At 42.6% G+C, this 23,878-nt stretch overlaps 1 protein-coding gene across 1 annotated transcript in view; it reads left to right on the top strand.

The window, feature by feature from the left end:
- Positions 1-913: 913 nt before the first annotated feature.
- myo1g (myosin IG) overlaps positions 914-23,878 on the top strand; it is a 54,415-nt gene continuing 31,450 nt past the window's right edge. Inside the window, exons 1-15 of the mRNA XM_056298297.1 lie at positions 914-1,127; positions 7,186-7,394; positions 8,379-8,472; positions 9,313-9,478; positions 10,958-11,011; positions 11,159-11,254; positions 11,423-11,539; positions 12,898-13,104; positions 13,331-13,476; positions 13,785-13,899; positions 14,267-14,437; positions 15,561-15,631; positions 19,064-19,138; positions 19,447-19,579; positions 23,506-23,672. Of these exons, the coding sequence (XP_056154272.1) occupies positions 1,033-1,127; positions 7,186-7,394; positions 8,379-8,472; positions 9,313-9,478; positions 10,958-11,011; positions 11,159-11,254; positions 11,423-11,539; positions 12,898-13,104; positions 13,331-13,476; positions 13,785-13,899; positions 14,267-14,437; positions 15,561-15,631; positions 19,064-19,138; positions 19,447-19,579; positions 23,506-23,672 (1,916 nt within the window). The 5' untranslated portion in view covers positions 914-1,032. The remainder of the gene's footprint in view (positions 1,128-7,185; positions 7,395-8,378; positions 8,473-9,312; positions 9,479-10,957; positions 11,012-11,158; positions 11,255-11,422; positions 11,540-12,897; positions 13,105-13,330; positions 13,477-13,784; positions 13,900-14,266; positions 14,438-15,560; positions 15,632-19,063; positions 19,139-19,446; positions 19,580-23,505; positions 23,673-23,878) is intronic.

Below are 23,878 nucleotides of genomic sequence, written 5' to 3'. Positions count from 1 at the left end.
ACACAAGACCAGGCCACATGGTTTAAAGTTTGCAATCAACTTCCTGCCGTTTGGTCAGCTTTATTTTTAGTGCGTGTGTGTATCAGACAGCACTCGCCAGTATAATTTACTCATCACCGTTGTGCCGTCTGGGCTTAATCACACGAATGTACACTCCTGTATTTCACACAACAAACTGTACTGCTGAACTTGTTTCACCCCCCCACCCCCACCCCCCCAAAAAAACCCATATATGAGTTTCAGCAGTTCCTTCAGAGAACTGGTGGGAGTTTAAACCATAATTTAAATCCTAAGGGAAATGATGTATGCCTAATGCTAATTTCAGACAGGAAATGCCATGATCGTTCCCAGGAGATAAGAGCATTTTAATCCTCAAATTTACAAGGTTATTTGCTCTGGTGTGGCAGCCCTGCCTCACGGCCCAAATATGGGGGAATGCGATCTGGCCTTTAAGGAGAGAACAACAGAAAATGCAATGGAAGGAGGAGGCAGATGGAGAGAATGTGAGAGGAGGAAAAGTAAAGGTGTAATAAGCCTTTTGGTTTGTTAGGTTCAGCACTGGTTCAGAAACATGGAAGGCATTATAACCCTGTGGCAGGAAGACAGAGAGAGGAGGATGTAGAAGTGGTGTCTGCTTTTAATGATAGCTCCCACTATTTATATAGATGTGTATGAGCGCACACGTAGCCACACACTGACAGGATGACGTGTTGAAGCATGTAGACCACAGCTCTCAGTGACTCGACTTAGCACACCCTAGGATCTACAGAAGAACAGTTACGCCACACCCACAACACACACACACACACACACACACACACACACACACACACACACACACACACACACACACACACACACACACACACACACACCACACTACTGCCTTCATGACAGGGCCCCAGAAGTTCACTTCTCTTTCTTATCCACAGAGTTCTTTTCATACCTCTGCATCTGTCTGTCCTTCTGTGTGTGTTTGTGTGTGTTTTTTTTCCCGTGTGTATGTGTGTGTGAGCTGGTCTGTCTGTACGGATGGCGGAGCTGGAGGGTCTCGAGTTTGGGAAGTCGGACTTTGTGCTCCTGGATGAAGTGACAATGAAGCAGTTTATGGAAAATCTAAAGCTGAGGTAAGGCAGCCTGTGACACCGGGGGGGGGGGGGGAGAGGGAGGGATGAAGAGGCAGCCGGTTATCAAAGATGGTGACAGTACACCACTACTTCATACATCACTACTGAAAATACAAGCAAAACTCCTGGAGATCATAGGCAATCCTTATCCCGATGCAGAATGGAGTGAACAAAGTCGAGAAATATAACATCTTAGTTGACTTTTTTAATTGTTTTGCTGACAAGCATTGTGAACCTCACACAACTAGATGTAGCGGTGCATTATAAATATGAAATGATATTCTTGACCACTTCAGCTTCACATTCCGGTTAAGTAATTTAACTGACAAACTTCAAGGAACTGGAAGAGATTACAGAAAAGCAAACTGAGGATGAGTCATTTCTGCTGTGACTTTCCCGCTCGCTTTTACGGTAACGCTATTACTAAACATGTGCTTTATTATCGCTGCAGATGCAGTCTCTTGTATAAGTGAATGTAGAAAAACAAGAATATGACATGATGGCAATTAGTCTAGTGAAACTGACTTAAACATGTCTTGGTTTGGTAGTTTCTTGCCCTTACTGTGATGTACTGTGGTGTGTTTTGAATGAGTCATGTGACCTTCTGTCAGTTTTATTTCGGGTGAAATGTCAGCACATCAGTATACCAGAGAGCTGGCGTCTCTTAGTATATCTAATTCCAGACAGCCCTTTCCTCCTCTGATTTTCTCACTTCCTCCATGACGTTTAAAGGGGTGCTCGGCCCTCACCCGACACTGGTGATACATTACACAACATCACAAAACAAAATGTCCAATTCAAAAAGCGGCCATGGGCGAAACCAGAAGAGGCAGACATGAAAACTGGAATATCAAACCATATCAAGCCCATAAATGGAGGATGTTGAAACCACTTTTGTTTCCAGTTCACGTGGTCGTTTAACAGGACATTTTTTATATAACCGTATATCTCTCCAAACATAGATTTAGCATTTTGTTATGGCATTGGTGTCATTGGTGAAGCATGTAGTAGTATTGCCCAAAGGTATTTATAAAAGAACTATTTATGTGAGACGTTTTATCACACAAAGCCTGATCAGACTTGCCCTTGTCTGCAAAGTTATGACAAGTATTGTTAAATGTATGCATCGAAACTGAAACTTTCTGCTGGCCTATGGCTAATCCACTCTTATGATCTGCTTTGGTCTCCCTTATCTCTCCTCGACTCTGAAACTCAGGTGTTGAGTGAAAAGATTTTCCGTTTTTTTGACTGTCCTTTAGTTAAAATACTTGGTAGGCAATGATTTAAAAAGCCTTGCTCTGCCCTAAAACAGCCTTTAGCACATAGATTGTTCAAGCAGATGCACATACGGTACAACAGAAAAGTGAAAACTGGGAAAACCCACAATGCTCATTGCTTAATCGGTTAATTGATCCTCAGCTGGGTGTTGAAGACTTCCCCTAACTTAACAAGAAGCGAGCTTCACCCCAGCACATCAAGCCAGCAAGAGACTATACAACGTGTAGGAAGCAACCCCTCCTTTGAACCACAAGAGTGCTTCCTGCTTGCGTTAAACACACTTGTGTCACTTCCTGTGATCTGTGGTGTACGAGAAAGAGAAGGTGGATGTTCTGTCAGACAAGGGTTGTTTTTTTTAAAATCAATTTTGCAACTTTGTGACTCTGATGGGTTTACTTCATGGGCGTAGGTTTTTAGTATGATTTTCCATTGCATGTATGGCTGTTTAGACAGACTCTTTTCAGCAAACAACGAGGAAGAATCAAGTGTTCTGAGGGGAATTAAACTTTTATGAAACTCTCTAAGTCAGTGAATTAATGAATAAAGGGCAACCAAACAAAGAAACAAGCAATTATACTTAAACACACACACACACACACACACACACACACACACACCTACATACACCTACATACATACGTGCATACATACATAAACTTAGAGTTATTGAATTTTATTTATTTTACTTTTTCCCTTGTCAAATTTAGCATTCTCCCCCCATTCCACCCTGCCTGCACTCTCTTCTTCACCTCTCTTCTGCACTCCCTGTTACTTTGGACAGTTGACCCCAAGTATTTAAACTCGTATCCCTTCGTCACCTCTACTCCTTGCATCCTCACCATTCCGCTGTCCTCCCTCTCATTCACGTATAGGTATTCTGTCTTGCTCCCACTGACTTTCATTCCTCTTCTCTCCAGTGCATACCTTCACCTCTCCAGGCTCTCCTCAACCTGCACCCTACTATCGCTACAGCTCACAATGTCATCCGTGAACATCATTGTCCACGGAGACTCCTGCTTGATCTCGTCTGTCAACCTGTCCATCACCATTGCAAACAAGAAAGGGCTCAGAGCCGATCCTTGATGTAATCCCACCTCCACCCTGAACCCATCTGTCATTCCAACCACACACCTCACCACTGTCACACTTCCCTCATACGTATCCTGCACCACTCCTACATACTTCTCTGCAACTCCCGACTTCCTCATACAATACCACACCTCCTCTCTCGGCACCCTGTCATATGCTTTCTCTAAATCTACAAAGACACAATGTAACTCCTTCTGGCCTTCTCTATACTTTTCGATCAACATTCTCAAAGCAAACATCGCATCTTTGGTGCTCTTTCATGGAATGAAACCATACTGCTGCTCGCTAATCGTCACCTCTCCTCTTCACCTAGCTTCTATTACTCTTTCCCATATCTTCATGCTGTGGCTGATCAACTTTATACCTCTGTAGTTGCTACAGTTCTGCACATCGCCCTTATTCTTGAAAATTGGCGCCAGTATGTTTCTTCTCCACTCCTCAGGTATCCTCTCGCTTTCCAAGATTGTGTTAAACAATCTTGTTAAAAAACCCACTGCCATCTCTCCTAAACATCTCCATGCCTCCACAGGTATGTCATCAGGACCAACTGCCTTTCCACTCTTCATCCTCTTCATAGCTGCCCTCACTTCCTCTTGCTAATCCACTGCACTTCCTGGTTCACTATCCCTACATCATCCAACCTTCTCTCGCTCTCATTTTCTTCATTCATGAGCGCCTCAAAGTACTCCTTCCACCTTCTCAGCACACTCCCCTCGCTTGTCAGCACATTTCCATCTCCGTCCTTGATCACCCTTACCTGCTGCACATCCTTTGCAGCTTGGTCCCTCTGTTTAACCAATCGGTACAAGTCCTTTTCTCCTTCCTTAGTGTCTAACCTGTCATACAACTCACCATACGTCTTTTCCTTTGCCTTTGCCACCTCTGTCTTTGCTTTACGCTGCATCTCCTTGTACTCCTGTCTACTTTCTTCATCTCTCTTACTATCCCACTTCTTCCTTGCCAGCCTTTTCCTCTGTATAATTTGCTGTACTTCCTCATTCTACACCTTCCCATCACCTCCTCATCACCTTGGTTCCCTTCACCAACATGTCCATTGAAGTCCGCTCCAATCACCACTCTCTCCTCCTTGGGTACCCTCTCCACCATGTGGTCCAACTCACTCCAGAATTCTTCTTTTTCATCCATCTCACACCCAACTTGCGGGGCATATGCGCTGATAATATTCAGCAATAAACCTTCAATTTCCAGCTTCATACTCATCACTCTGTCTGACACTCTCTTCACCTCCAGCACTCTCTTGACATACTCTTCCTTCAGAATTACCCCTACCCCATTTCTCCTACCATTCACACCATGGTAGAAGAGTTTGAACCCACCTCCGATACTCCTGGCCTTACTCCCCTTCCAACTGGTCTCTTGCACCTACAGTATGCCTACCTTTCTTCTTTCCATCATGTCAGCCAGCTCTCTCCCTTTACCAGTCATAGTGCCAACATTCAAAGTTCCAACTCTCACCTCCACACTCCTACCCTTCCTCCTCTCTCGCTGCCTCTGGACATGCCTTCCCCCCTCTCCTTCGCCCAACAGTAGCATAGTTTCTACTGGCAACCTGCTGGTTAACAGTACCGGTGGCAGTCGTTGGTAACCCGGGCCTCTACCGATCCGGTATGGAAATCTTATTTATGATCCACATATTTGATTTGGCAAAGATTTTACGCCGGATGCCCTTCCTGATGTAACCCTCCCCATTTATCTGGGCTTGGGACCTGCACTAAGAATGTGCTGGCTTGTGCATCCTCAGTGGCTGGGTTTTATGCTGGAATAGGCTCCAGCAACTCCGCGACCCTGAGAGCAGGATAAGTGGTTAAGATAATGGATGGATGGATGGATGGATGGATGGATGGATGGATGGATGGATGGATATATATATATATATATATATATATATATATATATATATATATATATATATATACACACACAGACACAGACACAGACACACACACACACACACACACACACACATATATAAATGTTTGTATGTATGTATGTATGTAAATGTGTGTGCTGATGATGATTGCTTATGGCATGAAACACGCTTGTACTGTCCATTAAAGAATTTACTTGAATCACTGGATTTTATCAACAAATGAGGAGTGGAATATTAAGATAGATGTAGGAAAAAAAACTTTAATGCATTTCAGTACAAGCTAGTTTCGTGTGTCACGCACCCATCACTATATAATATATAATATATAATAATATATAATTCAGTTTTATATATATATACACTACCGTTCAAAAGTTTGGGATCACCCAAACAATTTTGTGTTTTCCATGAAAAGTCACACTTATTCACCACCATATGTTGTGAAATGAATAGAAAATAGAGTCAAGACATTGACAAGGTTAGAAATAATGATTTGTATTTGAAATAAGATTTTTTTGACATCAAACTTTGCTTTCGTCAAAGAATCCTCCATTTGCAGCAATTACAGCATTGCAGACCTTTGGCATTCTAGCTGTTAATTTGTTGAGGTAATCTGGAGAAATTGCACCCCACGCTTCCAGAAGCAGCTCCCACAAGTTGGATTGGTTGGATGGGCACTTCTTTGAGCAGATTGAGTTTCTGGAGCATCACATTTGTGGAGTCAATTAAACGCTCAAAATGGCCAGAAAAAGAGAACTTTCATCTGAAACTCGACAGTCTATTCTTGTTCTTAGAAATGAAGGCTATTCCATGCGAGAAATTGCTAAGAAATTGAAGATTTCCTACACCGGTGTGTACTACTCCCTTCAGAGGACAGCACAAAAAGGCTCTAACCAGAGTAGAAAAAGAAGTGGGAGGCCGCGTTGCACAACTGAGCAAGAAGATAAGTACATTAGAGTCTCTAGTTTGAGAAACAGACGCCTCACAGGTCCCCAACTGGCATCTTCATTAAATAGTACCTGTTAGAGCCTGTTTGTGCTGTCCTCTGAAGGGAGTAGTACACACCGGTGTAGGAAATCTTCAATTTCTTAGCAATTTCTCGCATGGAATAGCCTTCATTTCTAAGAACAAGAATAGACTGTCGAGTTTCAGATGAAAGTTCTCTTTTTCTGGCCATTTTGAGCGTTTAATTGACCCCACAAATGTGATGCTCCAGAAACTCAATCTGCTCAAAGAAGTGCCCATCCAACCAATCCAACTTGTGGGAGCTGCTTCTGGAAGCGTGGGGTGCAATTTCTCCAGATTACCTCAACAAATTAACAGCTAGAATGCCAAAGGTCTGCAATGCTGTAATTGCTGCAAATGGAGGATTCTTTGACGAAAGCAAAGTTTGATGTAAAAAAAATCTTATTTCAAATACAAATCATTATTTCTTACCTTGTCAATGTCTTGACTCTATTTTCTATTCATTTCACAACATATGGTGGTGAATAAGTGTGACTTTTCATGGAAAACACGAAATTGTTTGGGTGATCCCAAACTTTTGAACGGTAGTGTATATATATATATATATATATATATATATATATATATGTATATATATAACGTTTTTTTCCCCCAGAAACTGTCAATGGTGTTGATAAAAGTGCTCAACAAATGAGGAGCGAAATATCAATATGTAGGAAAACAACTTTTAATACATAGCAATACAAGCTTGTTTCGTGCATCGTGCACTCATCAGCTGCTAATGTGATATATATAAATGCACATAAAAACAGATAAGTTGCTATCTTTGGACAGGTTCGAGAAAGGCCGTATCTACACCTTCATCGGAGAAGTGGTGGTCTCAGTCAACCCGTACACAGAGATGGACATTTATGGGAAAGATGCCATTGATGCGTACCGAGGACGAGAGCTTTACGAAAACCCACCACACCTCTATGCAGTCGCTGATGCTGCCTACAAGGCCATGAAGAGACGGGCCAAGGACACCTGCATTGTCATATCAGGTCCGTCTCCGTCTCAGTCATTCTCTCAATCCTCTTAATCCTTCCCTTCAGCCATAACCCGACTAAGCCAGCTTGACATTTTCTCATGGAAGAAATTTGGATATTGACGTAAAGTGTTTGATTGTTGAATTGGCTCTGATTTGGGACAGCGGCAGAAAGTGTCATTATTCTAACATCTGTATTCACTGAATGAAAGCATGTGTCATTATTGCAATAGAGTAAATGGACTTCCTGATTTTCTTAAGTGAGGCAGACGATGCCTGTTGTCGTTACTGCTACTAATAATATTTGAACTTTATTATATATCACCTTTCAAAACAAAACATTACAAACTGCCTTATATATGGTTAAAAATGAATTAAGACAAATAAAAACATAATAGTAAATGATGCAAATAGACAAATAAATAGCTAAGCACATAAGGGCCACAGAGCAGAGACCACATCAAAGAACAAAGTTAACTCTATACAAGTGTGATTTTAATAAATTTCAATTTTTAATCTATTTCCTCAATTGAAGTGTCTGTAATTAAGAGGATAACATGAGTTGATGCTTCTTCACAGCCCTCGGCAGTGTTCCTGATGCCTTAAATTATGTACTAATACCAGAATTTGGCGCAGCTCTCTTTGAAGGATACCCAGTACTAACCGATTAAATCAATGAAGAGTGCCCCATGATGAAAAAGGCGACAGGATATGACACCTTTCAGAGCAGTTGCTGCGCTACCTGAGTTTCATTTCCCCCAGACGAGGGTTAGGGATAGATTCTTTAACTGAATGTCAGGTTTCATTTGTAGCTATGAGCAAAAGCAATGAGATGCGATAATCATGAAGTGCAGTGTGTATTTTGGTTACAGGTAGTCTGAAATCATGTAAAGAAGTTTGTCTCAATGTGTATGAAATGAAAAAAAAATATTGCAATAGTATCTTGGCTTGACTTGAGCTTTTCAGCAGATTGACATCCATTTTTGTCTTGGAATTGCAGGTGAGAGTGGAGCCGGAAAGACAGAGGCCAGCAAGTATATCATGCAGTACATTGCAGCCATCACAAACCCGACCCAGAGGGCAGAGGTAGAGAGGTGAGTGGCATTGGGGAGAGGCTATAATTTTTATGTGCATTATCGCATGTTCTCTACTGTGTTTCTGGTTTCATCTAGCATGCATGTTAGATGAACTGGGGGCTCTCAATTTACCATAGGTCTTAATGGTGTGCATCAGTATTCTCTGCACCATTGCACTTTATCACCTCTTATTTCGCCTGTATATAATCAATCCTTGTGTCTATATCTGAAGATTGTTGTGTAGTAGTGTTGTTATTCTATGTTAAATACACTTAAGAGAGCCACAAATTCGGAGTCAAAATTCCATGTAGTGCAAACCTACGTGGCCAATAAACATGATTCTGATGAATGTGTGTGTGTGTGTGTGTACTGGCCCAGTACTTGCTTTGAGAATTCTTTAGCCTCATGTAACCTTGAACTGTATTAAGTCGGCATAGAGTTAAAGAAATAAGAATGACTGAAAGAATGAATAGGTATCTTCTGTACAGAGTGCAAGAAAAGCAGAATTAATAATTTCACCCATAGGAATAATCTGCAGTAAGAAGCCATCCCTTCGGGCTTCGCTATTCAGTATACAGTATTCGCACATACTCAGTACATACACATAATGAGCACAGCTAAGGCAGAAATATTTACAGGTCTGGGGAATGGTGACCTGAGGATGTGGTTTGAATGTAATACAGATTAAACTACTGAATATTACCTCTACAGCCTATAAGTATGCTAACACAACAGCTGGATTGTTACAGTTTGATGTTACTATATTCAGTAAGACCTCACTCTGTTTTCCCCTCCATCCCTTCCTTTCCATTTCCCCCACATGGTTTCATCAACGGTTGCCCTGATGCGATAAATCAGTGTGAAAAACGTGCTGCTGAAGTCCAACTGTGTTCTGGAGGCCTTCGGGAACGCCAAGACAAATCGCAACGACAACTCCAGTCGCTTCGGCAAATACATGGACATCAACTTCAACTTCAATGGTGACCCCACTGGGGGACACATCAACAACTACCTGCTGGAGAAGGTGGGAGGCTGCTTTAACGAAATAAGGATGCAAACTTATGACAAAAGGGAACAGACAGGCGTGCGGCTGTAGAGCGAGAAATGAGACTCTTTTACAAAAGGAAAGGATTCTGATTCTCTCTTAGGAGACAGAGTACCGAATCTAAAGTTAAAGCTGCCACAGATTATTTACCAGTCTGTTTAACTTTGATGCCCCAAAATGACCGACATAGGCAAATGAGACCATCAACGAGAAGATTAGCTATTGCGTGAGTGGCACGGTGACCCAGTGGTTAGCACTGGTGTCTCACAGCAAGAAGGTCCTGGGTTCGAACCCCAGGCCATCCCAGGTCCTTTCTGTGTGGAGTTGGCATGTTCTCCCTGTGTCTGCGTGGGTTTTCTCCGGGTGCTCCAGTTTCCTCCCACCATCAAAAAGACATGCATGTTAGGGTTAATACTCCTGTCTGTGCCCCTGAGCAAGGCAATGGAAAGAAGAACTGGAGTTGGTCTCTGGGCACTGCAGCTTCCCACTGCTCCTATACAATAGGATGGGTTAAATGCAGAGAACAAATTTATTGTAAGAATTAAATTCGTTGTAAGAATGCAATGACAAAATAAAGCGGCTTTCTTTCTTTCATTCTTCTATGACTCCAAATATTTGTCTCCCCGGGGTCAGTTTCTCTGCAAAATCTGATGAAAAGATTTGTAGTACACAGATGGGATGCTTAGTACAATTAGATTACCATATATCTTGCAAACAGCTGTTTATCCAATACACCACTAGCTACCAGAGAGTGAATGTAAATCTTTGAGACAATAGGTGATGCTTATATGAAATGAAATCGCTTATCTGCGAAACACTACTGCCTTCGTCCACAGGGGCGCAAAGTCAACAAAAATCACAAAGTCATAGCAGCTTTAAACCCACTGCAAAGTTTTACTTGTTAGCAGTTTTTTAATCACTTTATTTCATCGGAGCGTGAGTGTTTGATGAGGGCGATGACAAAGAGGGAGGTGACCGAGGTGGTCTGTGAATAGATGTGCCTGTGAACTCGTCTGTCGGGTGCTAATGAACCGGTCAAGTGTCGCTGCTGTATGTGACAGTACCTGTGTGAACAACGGCGCCGTTGTAATTCTTCTCTGTTACACTGTGATCGATTCCCAGTGAACAGAAATAACCGCACTTTTTTCTCTCTGCTCTAACCCAGCTCTCGTTTCTGCTGTGTGAATTCTGCTGCTGTGATAACACTGCAAAAGATATCAATCTTAATTCATCTAATCTTAAATCCGTCCAATCTTACTGAGCCTTTAAGATTTACGCATGAACTGCGCTGGGAGCTAATGGATAATCTCACCCCATTGGTAGACTTCTTCACTAGTTTAGGAAAAATATGATATCTAGACCAAATGACTTGAGAAGATAGACACTCTTTGCAGTGATAATAGTAGGTGTGCATTTTAATTGCATGTTTTAATTCCATGATCTGTTTTCCAACTGAAGTCCAGGGTGATCCAGCAGCAAGAGGGTGAGAGGAACTTCCACTCATTCTATCAGGTAAACAAACCTTGATGTTCACAGATGCAGCATGAGATGTGTTTACTCTCACAATTTTGTTTACAGTGGATGTAATTCACTGTAATATAATCAAATGATAACTCTCCTGTACAAAAACTAACCGCTGTATGCTTGGGGCTTTCACAGTTATTGCGCGGAGGCTCTGATAAAATGATGGCAGCCTTTCACCTGCAGAATGATCCTTCTTTTTATGTGTATACCAAACAGGGATCCAGTTCACATGTGAGTTTGCCACTTTTTAACTCTTTTTTACTGGTTAAGTGTCAAGAAGTTACAGGATTTGTCAATAGTCTAGATAAGTTATTGAATGATATAACCTACGTTATGACTCCTGACCTGTTGTACTTGATTTCTGTATTCTGATTTGTAAGGTTATACCTTTTTCTTTAGACTGCTGGCAATGATCCCTCCAACCACAAAGCGGTGATGAGAGCACTGGAAGTGATTGGCTTCTCAACAGAGGAGATTGACTCTATCTATAAGGTCTTGGCCACCATTCTCCTTCTGGTAGGTAAAAGACATCGGATAAAAACGATTTGATTAAGGTTGATCCATATGTTTCCGAATATGATTAGAGACTTTGAAATGTCATATGGTATGTCATATTTTTATTGCCCTGTAATTTATTTGTTACGATATATATATATAAGTGTATATATACGTATATATACATAAATATAATAAATGATAATAATAATAATAATATATACACACACACACACACACACACACACACACAAGAGTTTCAGCTAAACTATATATATATATATATATATATATATATATATATATATATATATACATTTATTTTTTTTTTATAGCTCAAAGCTGTATAAAAAATATATCGTTGCTCCTCAATTGTTGAGCTCTTTTTTCTACACCGAAGGTTTCATTGTAACATCCTGTGGACATATATATATATATCAACACGGATACAGGAAATTACATAATTTAATACCCTGTTGATATTCCTCTCCTCATTAGTTGAGCACTCACAACACCACTGACGGTTTCAGAAAAAAACACTATATATATATATATATATATATATATATATATATATATATATATATATATATATATATATATATATATATATATATAAATTAGAAAAAAAAACACTATCTCTGCTCCTTACCCTGTTGAGCACTTATGAGATTACCATGGACCCAGTGAACTGCTATGTATTAAAACTTTATTCCTGCATCTGTATTGATATACTTATATATATATGTGTGTGTGTGTGTGTGTGTGTGTGTATGTGTATACATACATACATATATATACATATATATACATACACACACACACACACACACATATATATATATATATATATACATACATACATACACACACACACACACACACACACACACACACACACACACACATATATATATATATATATATATATATATATAGTTTAGCTGAAACTCTTGTCCAGTGCAGCTGAGATTAGTGTAGTAATGAAACAAACTTGAATTTCCAGATCACCAAAAATCACAAATAAACAATAATGAGGACAAATTATTTCTGATGCAAATTTATTGTAAATTTTAGGCATGTTGTTGGTGTTCTTATCCAGAGTGAATTAATGTGTGCAAGTAAACAAAGGTGCGGCATTTTGCCCACTGTGACGACCCATAACGGGAGCTGCTGAAAGTAGTAGTAGAAGTAGAGACTTTAACAAATGGCTAAATTAGGTCTCAAACCCCTAAACATTACACTTACTGGATGGCCTACCTAACCGCCATGCCATTCTGCTTAGTGGACAGTTAGTGTGTATAGATTGACCAATCTTATGTGTAGACATATGTGTGCTTTAGTCATTGTACCGTGATGATACCGCTCCGTTTTTTCAGGGTAATGTCCAGTTTGAGAGTGATGGTGAGAGTGTCCAGGTGGCCGGCCAAAATGCTGTGAATCATATTGCAGAGCTTACCACCACCGAGCCAGATCACCTCGGCAAGACTCTGCTGTACCGCACTGTGGCCACTGGGGGCGGTGAGGTCATCGCCAAGGGCCACACCGAGCAGGAGGCCTGCTTTGGAAGGGATGCATTTGCCAAGGTGCCATTTTTTTTTCGTCTTAGTTTTGCCATTACACAAGTTGTGTAATACACCAAGTTCCAGATCAATAAATGAATCATTTTACAGACAGCCCTGCCTGATGTAAATGCTGTTAACATCAGTGCTCTCATACTATTTCCTTGTATCTGATTTTCATGCTTGTAATATGATCTTAATCTCTGGCTTAGTTATACCCTCTCTCTCCCTTTCTGTCATTACACAACAGGCTCTTTATGAGAGGCTTTTTGGCTGGATTGTAGCCCGCATCAACCGTATTATTGAAGTTAAAGACTACAACCCAGTGATTCATGGGAAAAACACAGTCATCGGGGTGCTGGACATCTATGGCTTTGAGATTTTTGACAACAACAGGTTGGCACCTGGCCTCTTAAGTGTATTTTCCAGTGGTTTCCACCCACGTGTCATTAAGACGTACTTGTATGTGGGTTTTCATTCAAACCAGGCACTACACCATGATATCACTAATGAGCAGGCCCACCAATGACAGAGTTGGCTATTTAGTGGTGAAAACATCTGGTGGACTACTTGGTTGGCATAAGAACCTGCATAAATGTGGCTCTCCATGTCACATGATTGTAGACCAGTGATTTATTCATTTAAACAGATGAAAGTCTATGATTAAAAGTCACAGAAATGTTTTACCTTCTGTTGTTGGCCAGTTTTGAACAGTTCTGCATAAACTACTGCAATGAGAAGCTACAGCAGCTTTTCATAGAGCTGATCCTTCGCCAGGAACAAGATGAATACAAGAGAGAGGGAATCACCTGGCAGCATGTGAGAACACATACACACACACACACACACACACACACACACACACACACACACACACACACACACACACACACACACACACACACACACAGAAGCAAATATACACTTACTCTTGCATGCAAACACACACACCATGTACATTTGACAAAGCACGTGAGCACACCTGAGCAAACTAACGGACCTGTAATGTAAACACACATATGCATGTAAGCTAACACTAACAACTATGAATGGGGCACAGTGGCATTTGAGTTCCAGCACATATATGCCTCATCTGTCTGTCTGTATGCACAGTATCTATAGATGCATTCATGGATGCATTGCCACTCCATTTCCTTTACTTGACTATGTTCCTTCTGATGCCCAGATTGACTACTTCAACAATCAGATCATTGTGGACCTCGTGGAGCAGCCCCATAAAGGCATCATCTCCATTCTAGATGAGGCCTGCCTCAGTGTCGGTAATGTCACTGACACTGTCTGCCTGGAGAGCATGAACACCAAATTGGCACAGCACCCCCACTATACGTCCCGCAAGGTCAGAGCAGAGCAGTCTGCATCGCCTTACAGCCCTTCTTAGTCTGTCGCTCCAGAGTTGTAAACTTGATAGGACATTTACAAAATCTGTAAATCATATGATTACCAATGAGTTAAAGATCCAGTTCATTGAAAATCATGTTTCTGATCCTGATGCATTTTGTAATAGAGGGTTTGTTCATGTTAAGTTACCCAATATGTTAGAACTGCTGTTGTTGTGGAAATATGACTAAAGCCCCTTTAGAAACTATCCTGCTGGTTGTCAGCATAATTAAACCAGTTCCGAAAACCAAGCTGCTTCTGGTGATAAATTACATCATTTAATACCCTGATTTGATTGGACGGTCAATTAGTTTTCATCATCAGTGTCAGTTGGTTTCATTTTGGATAGTTGCCAGACAACATCATAGAAGTTAGTGTGCAAGTTAGCTATCAACAGCGAGTCTTGCAAACTTAGGGCCCAACTCCCTCAACCTCCTGAGGAGCGGCTGTGCTCAGAAAGGGTGCGTTAGAACACTTACAACAAATCAAATTATACCTCTGAAGCTGAAAAACTGAGGCTCCTAGCATTTATATTCTACAATAATGCTTGTCTGATTAAATTCAAATCATTGGACTGAATTTTTAATACAATAAAATATTCTATTCTGAACACTTTTTTTAAACACTCTCTGTCATTGGTCAAAGAAAGGCAAAAAGTGAAACTGAGGAAAAATGTCAATGAAGTTCATGTTTATTTTCAACTTTCCTTCTTTTAGATTGGGTATTGGGTATAATTTGCAGTAACTGAATTCCCCCCAGGGGATTAATAAAGGAAACTTAATAATAATTAATACCATTGGAGTTGTTAGTAGGAGTGCAGTTTCCCCAGACTGTCACTAGGGGGCAGAGTTTTCTCAATATCTTGACTCCATAACTGTTATTGGTTGTGCATAGACCAGCTACAAGGGTTACTCATTTAAGACAAGCAGTCACCATCACTTTTACTTCAAATTTGACAAACGCACACCCTTTTGTGAGTCATTCACAGTGTCATTCAATTTTTTCTGTGTTGGATTGCAAATCAGGAAGCTACTCATCTTGCTGTTTGCTCTGCACCAATAGTGATTGTGTCCCCATTCTAGCTCAGCCCGACTGACAAGACCATGGAGTTTCAGAGGCACTTTCGTGTCCGCCATTATGCTGGAGATGTCACGTGAGTTGTCCACATGTTCACACTCATGACCATTGTCATCAGCCTCAGTGTTAGCCAGAGTCTGTGACAGAGGAAGCGACAGGCTTTTGTGCCCGTAATCCTATTAAGAGAGGTCGTTTTATGACATTGGCAGTGGGAGTATTCATAGAGGCATCACAGCGGCTCAAGCTTGTGTTGACACTGAAAACGCAGGCTTCGTTTGCTGGGAAATGTTTCAAAAAGTGCTTACAGAGACTGTCCTTAACATGCAGTGAGTGACACATCTACCCTGCCGATGTTTCGTTGAGCAACACGCCAAATCCAAACCAGCCCCAGAGGCACTGTTGTGTAGCTGACCATATGCTTTGACCTCCCTGGAGCGGGGCAAGTAGGGAAAAAAACCCAAAACAACAGGAATCCATAAAAGCAACATATTAAAGCATAGTGTCCAGATGGAGTCAACCAGCCTCTGCTGTTACCCATTACAGATTTGGTTTTTATGAGCTCAACACTGATCTATCTATAGTGCCCTCAATCTAGAGAGGGAGAATGGAGGACATTGTAAAGTCAAAGGAGCAAGATTCAGGAGAAGGGGGGGTTGAAGGATAGAGAGGAATGAGGGCTGCTGATGACTGCAAGCCGTAGTCATCTAAGTCAGCAGTGGTAGTAATCAAGGAGAGGTGGAGGAGGGTTTACCGGGGGCCTCTGAGTCAGGGAAATCCGGGCTAACACCATGTCAAACATGCACTAAAGCACCAAGCAATTTCTAGTTCTGCAAGCATCCATCTCTGAATCCCAAGACAGCTCCGACACAATTATTGTTCTGTATTTCTGCATCGTCCTGTCTTTTAAGTACCAGTCCCAAGTACCTTTTCCTAATGCCCAGTGCAATAAGATGGATTAACCTTTGTACAGGTGTGACAAAGCAGTGGTTGTAATAACAGATGGCCATCCCTGTCACTATATCTCCCCGTCACCATAACCCCATCCACCACCCCATCTCCCTTTCTCCCCAGCGCTGGGGCTGAGCTGTCAACCCCAATAAGGTCCCTGCACCTCCGGGGTCACGCTGTCCCTGCTCCCTCCATCTAACACCATCCCATCCTTCCCAAGTCATCCCAGTCTGATTCTGTTCTGAGTGGCTAAATATACTCATGTCCCAGCCACCGTCTGCACCAGCCCCCAACCAGCTTTGACCTAGTTTGTGTCCTCCTCCATCCCTCTTTTCTTATTCTGTTTCCCTCTCTTAATCACCTCTTTCTCTCTTTACTCCACATATATTCCTCACCTGGCTCACTTTGCCGTACGCTGCTTAACTCCCTGCAGTGTATGAACCTGCATATGCAGCTCTTTAGACAACCTTATGTTCTACTTTTGGTATTTTACCATAAGATGTATTGGATTTGCTTACCATACAGCTTTGTATTGCAACAACCTGCCTGTACCTGCCGCCTGCCTCTCTCAGTACCGCATCAGCACCAATGCTATTCACTACCTGTCACCTTGAATAGCACATCTTGGCCCTTGCAACAGCCTTGACCCTCATACTTAAATATATCTTCCTCTAAATCAGCCTCCAATCTCTGGAGAGCCTCTAGCTTTATCTGTGGGTGTCCTCTCCTGTCTGTCCTCTTCTGTGCTGTGCTGCCCTTGCAAGTGTTGTGCTGTCACACTGTGTGCTCAGTGTGTGCACAGTGTGTATTTCGTGTTCCCTCTTGTTTGTTTGTGTCTGTCTGTCCGTCTGCCTTGCCATTTCTCCCCTTTCTCTCTCTCTCTCTCTCTCTCTTTTCAGCAAGCTTCCCTGAATCAGATTAGGTGGTGTTGGCATCCATGAGCCAAGGGGACACATCTGTCATATACAGCCTCCTCTCCCTTGCCTCCAGATGTGACAACCGAGGACACAGACAGAGGGCCATGACATAGACGACATGTGATGTGCTGTGTGTTTTGTTTTTTTTGCTCATTTGTTAGCTTGTTTTTTTGTGTTTGCACATGCGTATGTGTGTTCATGTATGTGTGCTAACTCATGTGTGCTGAGTGCTGTTTATTAAAGACAGCGTAAGAGATATACTAATGCATGCGCGATCTCCGAGTGGGATTTTGTGCATGTGTGTGTGTGTGTGTGTGTGTGTGTGTGTGTGTGTGTGTGAAAGTGAGGGTGAAAAATGGAGTCAGAAGGGAGACAAGAGAGTGAGGGAGGGAGAGGAGGAGAGAGAGGGAAAGTGAGAGGATGGGATCAAGGCAGAGGGAGGCAAAAGGTTTATCTGAGGCAACGCTTGCTCAGAAGCATCTCTCCTGTCTCTTTCCTCCTCCAGCCCATAGGATCCAGTGGTTTACATAACGTTTCAGTCTGCCCATACTTTTCGGCTGATGGCTCACTGTGAACCCTGCATTGAACCGTCTAGTTTGAAGGAACTCTCAGACATTTCGCTTGAGCTTGCTCCGTCAAAAAAGCAGCCTCCGCCACCTTCAAATTTGAGCCCCAGGAAATTTGTCTGTGTGCCTAATTTGTAAATCTACTAAGCAGCATGACCATTTCTCTAATCCGTTCCTTTAAAGACTTTGTGACTCATTGAGATTGGAGCCGCTGTGGTTGGAAAGGAGTTACCAAACTGAGGTGTAGACAATTAAGAAGCAGTGATGGGACCTCTTTCATAACAGACACTGTATTACTTCACATCTGACCACAAGTCATCTTCTTCTTCCTTTGCCTGATGCCGTTAGGGGTCGCCACAGCGGATCATCCGTTTCCATCGCTTCCTGTCATTTGCATCTTCCTCGTCACGCCAGCCACCTGCATGTCCCTCACCACATCCATAAACCTCCTCTTTGGCCTTCCTCTTTTCTTCTTCCCTGGCAGCTCCATATTCAGCATCCTTCTCCCAATACACCCAGCATCTCTCCTCCTCACATATCCAAACCATCTCAATCTTGCCTCGCTTGCTTTGTCTCCAAACCGTCTAACCTGAGCTGTCCCTCTAATATACTCATTTCTCATCCTGTCCATCTTCGTCACTCCCAACGAAAATCTTAGCATCTTCAACTCTGCCACCTCCAGCTCAGCCTCCTGTCTTTTCGTCAGTGCCAGGTCGTTGGTGGTGGTGGAGGTCGTTGGTAACCCGGGCCTTGACTGATCTGGTAAACTGATTTATGATCCGCAAATTTGATTTGGCAAAGGTTTTACACCGGATGCCCTTGCTGACACAACCGTCCCTTTATCTGGGCTTGGGACCGGCACTAAGAATGCTCTGGCTTGTGCATCCTCAGTGGCTGAGTTCACGTCTGATCACGAGTACCTTTCTATTTTTGGCCTCTATTTTCTCTTTTCTTGGCACCACCACTTCACCTGAGTGCTCTTCAATCAAGCCCATGCTCGTCTTTTGAATTGTTTATGGTAACTATAGCACACCCATACAGCCCAACACTCACTCTTTCTGTCTCTGTCTGTTTCAGATATTCTGTCGAGGGCTTTTTGGACAAGAACAAGGACCCTCTTTTCCAAGATTTCAAGCGCCTCATGTATAACAGGTGCCAAATGCAGTCTTCAACCACAGTTATTTCCCCCCCTTCATGATGATCATGACAGTTAAAGAACTGGGTTGAGAGTTTCCATCTCTTCAATCATCTGCATCCTGTTTCCCCCTCACTCATCTGCTATGCTACTTAATGTCTTTTTTTCACTCGCTCCCATCCTTTATCTTTTTTATGTCTCACTTCTCTGCCCCCTTCTCCTCCTTTTTCCAACCCTCCTCCTTTCTCTCTTGCTGTTCTCTCTCCCTTTCCTGCTTTCGCCCCCTCTCTCTCTTTCTCTGTGCCCCCACCCATCTCTTTTGTAGTGCCAACCCAGTCCTAAAGGAGATGTGGCCAGATGGTCAGATGAGCATCACAGAAGTCACCAAGCGTCCCCTGACTGCAGCCACCCTCTTCAAAAACTCCATCATTGCCCTGGTGGATAAGCTGGGTTGCAAGGTCAGTGATGTTTGCTCCAAGCTCACAACCTGGCTGTTCATTGAGACGACCTGTTGAAGCAAATCAAAATTTACAGGCTGATTATACAGCTATTATCATAATTTGCATTCATGTCCCTGCAGAAAGTTTGCAAATTCTCAATATCTGATAGAACAGAGTAGTTTTTGTCAATTCTGTTCCTCACGACCCTGGGGACAGCTAGTTTTCTGTCCTACCAGGTAGTCACAGCATTTAGACCACTGCAAACTCCCGCGATTGGACATTTACCCGAATGAAATGGAATGGCCAGTTTGGATTTTGATTAAAGCCAATCATTATCAGCCAATTTTAGAACAACGTGGACATCAGCATGCTGTTGACTTCAATTTCAGTCTCAGTTTGGTTGTAAAAGATTACTAATCTTCTCTAAATCTCATCCCCAAATACATTAGACATCTTTGTTAGTGTAGGCCTGCAGTTGCAGGATGACATCACTGAAAAAAAAATCATTCTATAGTAAGTCAGGAAGAGAAAAACATTATTGTTATAAACACAAAAATAAAATGAAATAGATTTTTTTTAAACTTCTTGACCACATTGTTAAAAAGAAGCAAACTAAGTGTTGATAAAAGTGGTAACAGGAATGAAAAGACACTTCATTTCATTGGGCCTTTTAATTGCATTCACCTTGCATCCCAGGTGTAAATTAGTTTCTGATTGTGTGGCTGGAATGAAAACTGCCGGTTGTTCAGAGTCTGGCCCGCTGGGATGTAATACAAGCGGCCCCTTTCAATCATGTCTTTGAGAAAAAGTTCACTCATAATAATCCTGATCTTTTTTTTTCCCTTCAAAAAGTTAGGAGGCGAGAATAATAACCAGGGCCGTTGCCTAGCAACTGCTGTCAAATCAAGGATACTCGAGGCTCTTTTCCTTTGTTTTTATTGTGTGTGTGTGTGTGTGTGTGTGTGTGTGTGTGTGTGTGTGTGTCTCAGTGTGTCAGTCTCAGAGTTTAGCGTTGACCCAGATCGTCCCTTTGGTTTGCTTTTACTGTCACTGGCATGAAGACACTGCGACCCACAAGGTCTGTCTCTCGTCCTTTTAATGGCCGTCTGAATCACGCCCTACACCGAGACAGCTGATTTGTCGTTAAAGTCAGGGTCGCTCTGGTGATAGACCAGATGTGGATTATGACTGAGACAAAGTGTGTTACCACGTGGGAAGAGACATGCTAACATAAAGATGTGCTCTTTTGTGTCAGAGAGAGACAGTTTTTGTAGGTCGCTAATCCCCCAGTTGAGTCTGGCTGTGTTTAGAACAGGATGGGATGCACAACAAAGCACGCCGCTCACCTCTCGTGGTCTCGGCTCACTGACTGAATCCTGACATTTCCTGCGGTTATTTTGGGATGACCTGCTGTCGCGTCTCAGTGTGGCTGAGGCAAAACGAAAGGAAAGTCCCCCTGGCAACAGGTCTTGTTTGTTTTATTTTCTTCCTTAGGTTCGAGTCACGTTGAAGGCCTGAATCCTTTCCTAGTAAGGAGCGCCTCCCCACCTCTTACTGATCACCTCACTGATAACCACCTCCCCTTACTTCTTCACTGAGTCCTCTCCCCTCACCTGTCAGCTCAGCAGTATCATAAACAACGGGAAGATTTCTGAGAAGTGCAAGACATGTCGGATTAAGTCATCTGCTGTCTCAAAGCAACATTTTTAGGACTATAACGTGCATTTGGTCAGCAAGGTGGGGAAACTGTCATGCTGACATTTGACTGCCCAATCTATTTTTTTTTGGTCTCCCCCCATGCTTTTTTTTTTTTATTACTCTACTCTCCAGTTGTATCCGGCCAATTACCCCACTCTTCCGAGCTGTTGCTGCTCCACCCCCTCTGCCGATCCAGGGAGGGCTGCAGACTACCACATGCCTCCTCCGATACATGTGGAGTCGCCAGCCGCTTCTTTTCACCTGACAGTGAGGAGTTTCGCCAGGGGGATGAAACGTGTGGGAGGATCACGCGATTCCCCTCAGTTCCCCCTCCCCCCCGAACACGCGCCCCAACTGACCAGAGGAGGCGCTAGTGCAACGACAAGGACACATACCCACATTCGGCTTCCCACCCACAGATACAGCCAATTTTGTCTGTAGGGACGCCTGACCAAGCCGGAGGTAGTAACACGGGTATTCGAACCGGTGATCCCCGTGTTGGTAAGCAACAGAATAGACCGCCACGCTACCCGGACGCCCCTGGCTCCCCCCATGCTTTAACTTAATACATGAGTTTATACAGAACAAATTGCACCCACTGGTGGTTCAATACACTAATTAGTTTTGCTGCTAGAGCCTCAAGTGGTATGGAGTGACCAGCGCTTTTACAGTCTTCTCCGAGGCTGCAAAACCTACTGGGAAGAGTGGGCAACTGCCCCAGAGCCCCAGACCCTAGGGACCCAAAAGGCCCCAGGTTTGTTATGTGTCAATTGGTTTGTGGATATTATATTAAATGTCAATTTGTTGGGGAATATGCACCATTTCAGCACAATATCAATTGAAATTATAGAGGCCTTAAGAGGAGCCCTGCATTATAATCTAGTCTTGAGGCCTTGTTGTGTAGAGGGGGCCTGTGTTAATATTTAGTCTTAAAGTTTTTACACTATTGATCTATGGCGTATGATGGTGCATTGATGTATGTCAAACTAGACAAAATCATATGGCCATATAACAACTATACATTATTAGCCCAGCTTAGTTAGTAATGTCATGATACACATACAATGCACAGAGTGGACAATCCATCAGGTTGGTCATGGCCCATAGTACATTTTTGCCCCGAGGCCCCTAGCGGGTCAATCCAGCCATCATCATCTTGCATATTGAGTATACCTCAGGCCTTACAATATTGTCAGTAAACATTAGTGCATCTTCAGTAGTTTTGAATAGGGAAAATAGTATACGGCGGTAGACAAAAAAACCCAGTTGTTTCGGCATCAAGCCCTCATTTCTGTATGCCACTGCAGCCTAATAGTTTATAATGAAAACACTAAGGAAGTACCGCTCACTGCAAACAAGTGCCGCTACCGTGCCACACCGGCATAGTTGCAGCTTTAAATTCAGGGTCGCTGCGACATGCTCATCATCAGTGCTGATGGATGGACGGCAGCTTCACAGATGCTGCGCTCAGAGGGCTTTGTTCCACTATGTACATTCGTCAGGGACCGTGAGCGAAGGACACTGGAAGCACAGCGCTCTCTGTTCTTTGACAGGGAAATGAGAAAAGAGACGAGAAGCTGTCAAGTCATCCCACCGCAGTCGAACCCGAGGGGTCTTGAATCTCCCCTAAAATGTATTATGCTGTTATCTTGCTGGATCTGTGACAAATCACACTTACTCACTGCAGCTATTGAATTATTTTACAAGCCTAATTAAGCTCATTGAGCTCTTTTGGTACAATTTGCAGCTTATCTGTGACTGTATTTCTCAGCGTTTACATTCTTATAAATACTCATCAAACCGAAACAAACCTGAAGGTTGTAGTGCTCAGTGTTTATTGGTAATTGGAAAGCTTGTATGATGTGTATGATGATGGTCCTACTCCAGTTTATTTTTATCAACCCGTGGGGAAATAGTGAAATCACAAATTAATGAACTGTTACCACCTAATGAAAAATATATTTACACTGCAATGTCACAACCCTGTAAGCACACAATGCACTTCATCAAGTACTAATACAGTATTGCTGTGTACTTACATTTCTGTTCCAAAGTTTTTACACAGATTAGTAATAATTAATGATGTAGCACTTCACTGATTATGCATAGGATAGGAAAAACTTTTTTGCTTGCTGTACTGGAAAATGGCTTTGATGGTCTCTCTGCTCCCTTCACAGCCCTGCTACCCACTAACATAGAAGTGAAGTGCTACCAGTCACTCATCTGTCTTGCACTGTATGTTGCAGGAGCCGTACTATGTGCGCTGCATAAAGCCAAATGAGATGAAGTCCCCAGTGCTTTTTGATGATGCCCGCTGCGAGCATCAGGTGGCCTACCTCGGCCTTCTGGAAAATGTCAGGGTGCGCAGGGCAGGCTTCGCCTACCGACAGCCTTATGCACGCTTTTTGCAGAGGTCAGAAAACAAGCTCACACCCATTTGTTGTTCTTAGACAGATATATGCTAACTAAAATATATCATACCTAAAATACTATATATGTTACCCAATACTACTACATTCTGTACACTTTACACTATATACCATACGATACTTTTCTATAACATTATATACACTATATATACTATACTATGGGCAGCACGGTGACGCAGTGGTTAGTGCG

Source organism: Lampris incognitus, chromosome 18 (assembly GCF_029633865.1).
Source record: "Lampris incognitus isolate fLamInc1 chromosome 18, fLamInc1.hap2, whole genome shotgun sequence".
NCBI classification, from domain to species: domain Eukaryota; kingdom Metazoa; phylum Chordata; class Actinopteri; order Lampriformes; family Lampridae; genus Lampris; species Lampris incognitus.
The sequence above is the reverse complement of the archived record's forward strand: the minus strand, read 5'-3'. Positions and strand labels throughout refer to the sequence as shown.